We start from the raw sequence: 4,295 nt of genomic DNA on the forward strand, positions 1-4,295 counted from the left end.
CGTTCAATTGCACTAATATTTACAGAAAAAAAACAGTAGTCCGTTTGAACAATTGTTCTGTTGGAAATGTTTATTTGCACTATAACGTTCAACTGCACTAATAATTACAGAAAAAAATTAGTTCGTTTGAACAAATTATTTTTAGTATTCCAGATCAATTGATCATATGATTTGTAGTAAATATTGCGAGAACATAAAATGTTGGTCCAATTGAACACGGTAATAATAATATAGTTCGATTTTGTGGATTTGCACTAATGTTTAATTGTAATACAAACCGGTTTCTGATCAGCTGACATTAGTGCAAATGTACGTTAGTTTAATCGGACAATATACATAGTGCAAACGATATAGCATCGCTGTACTATACATTTACATATATCATAGCCAAACCATTCTGTAGTTTACTCATAGAGGTACATGAATTTGATAACTTTAAAAAGCAAAAATTTTAATTAATTCAGAGCTTTATCACTTTTTCAAATAAGATTTTTCCTCATTAATTTACAATTGTGAAGACAATATATATTGCTCGATGCTCAATGGTTCTTTAAAGGGGTTTTAAAGAAGTTTTTAATGTTAGTTTAGCTTAAACATATTCTTGTGATTCTATAATCTGTAAGTCTAGCATGTATCAGTACAATTTACATTTATCAAATACAGTCAATATAATTCCATATTATGATATTTTTACTTAACGACAGTTTAGTAGAGCGCTACCTTAGATTCTAGCCATTTGAATTTTTGTTTTCAGATGAAAATGCGAGTTAATCCGTCCCAATAATATTGTAACTATATAATCAAATAAATATTAAATTTCATTTCAATTAGACTAATATCTAATTTAGACCAGTGAATGTTACATTAGATAATTCTGTATATCTTTTGAATCTTTTAGAGAATTTGAGTTCTGGTGTGATGGATATTAGATTGGAAAGCAGGTAGAGATCTAGATAGATAGATAGATTTATCTAACCCTGCACACTGTACACACTACCGGAGTTTAATAACCTAAACCCAATTCTAACAGATTGATTGCACATTGAATCCAGGCTAACTCAGTCCTCATCATCATGTCGTTGGCGGAGTTAGAGGATGAGGTTCTTAATAGTTTAGAGAACTCTTGGTTTGGGTTCAATGGCTCCGAAACCGGAGGAGAGAGTACGACGGAATTGTTTGCAGACGACGAGTTTTTCCATCCCACTGTCATACATGACAGCGAAGTTTGTAAGTGGGTTCTTCACACCTCCATTCCTAATCTCAACGTGAAATTGTGGGATTTTCTCTTGTTTATCCCTAGCTCAGTTTTTCTCTCAGTCCTGATTCTAGGACTGCAGAAGACAACCCAAAGATTACGAGGTCTGAACAACTACTGCTCCGTGGGTACGCTCTACCTACTGATAGTTCTCTGTGTGAGTATCAGTATGATGAGAACTATCCTAAACACGGTTCTACAGGCTGAGACACAAAGTTCTAACTCTGAGAAAGTTCTTTGGGTTCTAACCAGGTTGATATATCTAAGTACGGAACTAAGTATTCTGGGCATTGGATTGACATTCGACTGCATAGGAAAGAAAGGAGTTCAACGGATGGTTCTCGTGTCATTTCTACTCTCCTCCTGCTTGTGTGGAATTGAACTACATCTGGAGTTAAACAAGCCATTCTATGGCAGTAAGGTGATCCGGAACGGGTTTGATCTCTACGGTCACGGTGGTCCGCAATTCTGGACTCTTCTCTCTGGATCAATTTCTCTTCTTTATCTTGTGGCACTCTGCATTCCGTTTCTACCGTTGAAATCTCTTTTCACCACTAGATCCACAGTGTTCTATGTTTACGCAGGGATTCAGCTACTTCTCAATATACTTACTGGGGTAGGGGCACTTCTTCTCTCCCTAAATCATCATTCAGGATTGTGTTTAACAGACCTGACAACCTACATCTACTATAGTTTCCTACCCACTGTTGCATATATCTGTTTTGTTCGTCCAAGTCTGAAAATGTCAAGACCCAACCTGCTTTTCTCCTACACTTCACAGGTATGGTACAGATCGATATCCTAAAATTCTACATCAACCTTATCTTCATTTGAACAAATTAAAAAAAACAGTATCTAAATGTTAATTGCGTATTTTTTACTTATTTATTAGACTATTTAGAGATGAATTTAAGGGGATGGAATATCTCCTTAGTAAACTGTACACAATTTTTATCATTATTTGACAAATATTAAAATATATTTATGACCCAATTAACCCAGTCCTGGTCAAAATTTTAAATTTACTTGCCTGTACCATCATTTTACAGATTGATGAGAACCAAGATGATTCAGCTCTCTCCTACAGTGGATCCATTCAGTCGATCCTTCGTGGAACCTCAGCAACCATCCTCGATCATTAAACCTGGGTCCCTAGACTCAACCCTCTTCTCAGCAGGGATCCAGAGCCCAGATACTGATGACAGAGATCTTCTTATTAAGTAACTCTCGGGGGATCAGAAAACTGTTTAAATTTCTAATCTTAAGAATTAATCAATAACCTCAACATAAATCTCAGGCCTATAAAACAGACAGAAAATTATCAATCTTGATTTGTAAAACTGTAAATACACGTTATTTTTCTTTATCTTTCTGAGTATTTTCATCTCAAGATTTTAGCATAGTTCATGAACAGAATTGGGGATCTATCAAAGGGTTAATTCTAATTTAAAAGATTTATATTAAAGGATTAGATTACCTAAAATTTCCTACACTCTTATAAATCCTGGGGATGGGAGATTAAAAAATATATTTTTTCAAGTCTAACTTTTACAAATATTTTACATTAACTTTGTTAAGATTTCGATTTTTTTTGTATAGGGGGGGGGAGGAATCCATATTAAAATAGTTTCTCTCAAAATTCATTGTTCTCTACATTATCCTAATTCTTTACATTCTCTTACAAGATGGTGGTTTTAAAAGGCTTTAAAACAAGGCTTATTTTTTCATTAATGATACTAAAAAACATGGCATAAGCATGTTCGCAGGTTGTTATGGTTCTGCTAAATTGACAGAAAATTGAAAATTTTTAGATATTAGATATAATTATTATTTGTTAAATATCATTTTACTTTGAAATGTTAAGATAAATCAACAATTGTTTATGTTAATAGAAAATTAAATTGTATTTGGTAGCTGAATCATGCTTCATTGTTAAAATAAATTAAATTAAATTTATATAAAAAATATCTTTAGCTCTGTTTCCTTCTTTGAAAGAAAAAGAGAAGAAAAAAAATTAGAAAAAATATTTAAAAATAATGAAATTAATAAATTTGTCATAAGTTTCTCTTAATAAAAGATTATGTATTCGTTCAAATGTATAGATTTAAACCTAAACTAATGAAATAAAAGGATAGTAAAATGTTAACATCATTTTCATTGTGCTATTCAATCCTAGACCTAGTCCTGGTCCGAAAAAGAACGCAAGTCATTTTTTTTTCAACTGGAAGTCAGCAGCCCAGGTGAGGGAGGGAAGGGCGGACGCCATGAGCCTCCGTTGGGCAGACATGAGCCTCTCATATTTGCTAGGCAGACTGAGCCTCCGCTATACAGCATAGCTTCCTTATAACTCTTGGTTTTTTACATGTTAAATGGAATTTTTTCATTTTTTTCAAGATAGTGGCACAAGAATGTTACTTAAGATTAATGTTGTTTTTTGATTGTCATAATTTGCAACTTATATAAACTCAAAGTTGTTAATAAGATTTATGTTTTTCAATAAAGCATTTCTACGGAGCAGTAAGGAGGCTATTTGGAACTTTATTTCTGAATTAAAATCAGTTTATTTTGTTTTAATCTTTAATTTAAGCAATACCTTTTTCCGAATTTTTTTTTTATTCAGATTATTTGTCAATGTCAAATTTTTTAATATCTTGATCTACTACTTAAAATAAATGATCAATACTTCTGATCTTTGATAAACTTTTTATGCCACTATTTCAAGGAAACTATTCTGTATAGCAGAGGCTTGTTTTCTGCATAGCGGAGGCTTGGTCTGCCTAGCAGATCTTGGAGGCTCGTGTCTGCATAGCAGAGGCTCATTGCGTCTGGGGGTTATGTCAGAGAAAAATTAAATAAAAAACTTATGTTCACTTTGACCTCTGGTTTGTGAGTTGCGAGCCTCCCGACAGACCTCAGAAACTTCTAACTGTGAAACTTTTCTGGTTTTCAAAGACAACGGAATAATTTTGAACTTCAATTTTTCAGAGAAAATACATCTACAGTACAATAACTTTATATAACAAATTTCTGAAAGCACGTG

The 4,295-nt window shown here is 33.1% G+C and overlaps 1 protein-coding gene across 1 annotated transcript; it reads left to right on the top strand.

Moving 5' to 3' along the window:
• The first annotated feature begins 840 nt into the window (after positions 1 to 840).
• Positions 841 to 2,602, top strand: LOC111698900 (transmembrane protein adipocyte-associated 1). Its single transcript, XM_023469372.1, has 2 exons — positions 841 to 2,036; positions 2,305 to 2,602. Exons 1-2 carry the CDS (start codon positions 1,074 to 1,076, stop codon positions 2,395 to 2,397), a joined length of 1,056 nt encoding a protein of 351 aa, XP_023325140.1. The 5' UTR covers positions 841 to 1,073; the 3' UTR covers positions 2,398 to 2,602.
• The last annotated feature ends 1,693 nt before the right edge of the window (positions 2,603 to 4,295 follow it).

The sequence above is a fragment of the Eurytemora carolleeae genome, unplaced genomic scaffold (assembly GCF_000591075.1).
Source record: "Eurytemora carolleeae unplaced genomic scaffold, Eaff_2.0 scaffold41, whole genome shotgun sequence".
Taxonomy (NCBI): domain Eukaryota; kingdom Metazoa; phylum Arthropoda; class Copepoda; order Calanoida; family Temoridae; genus Eurytemora; species Eurytemora carolleeae.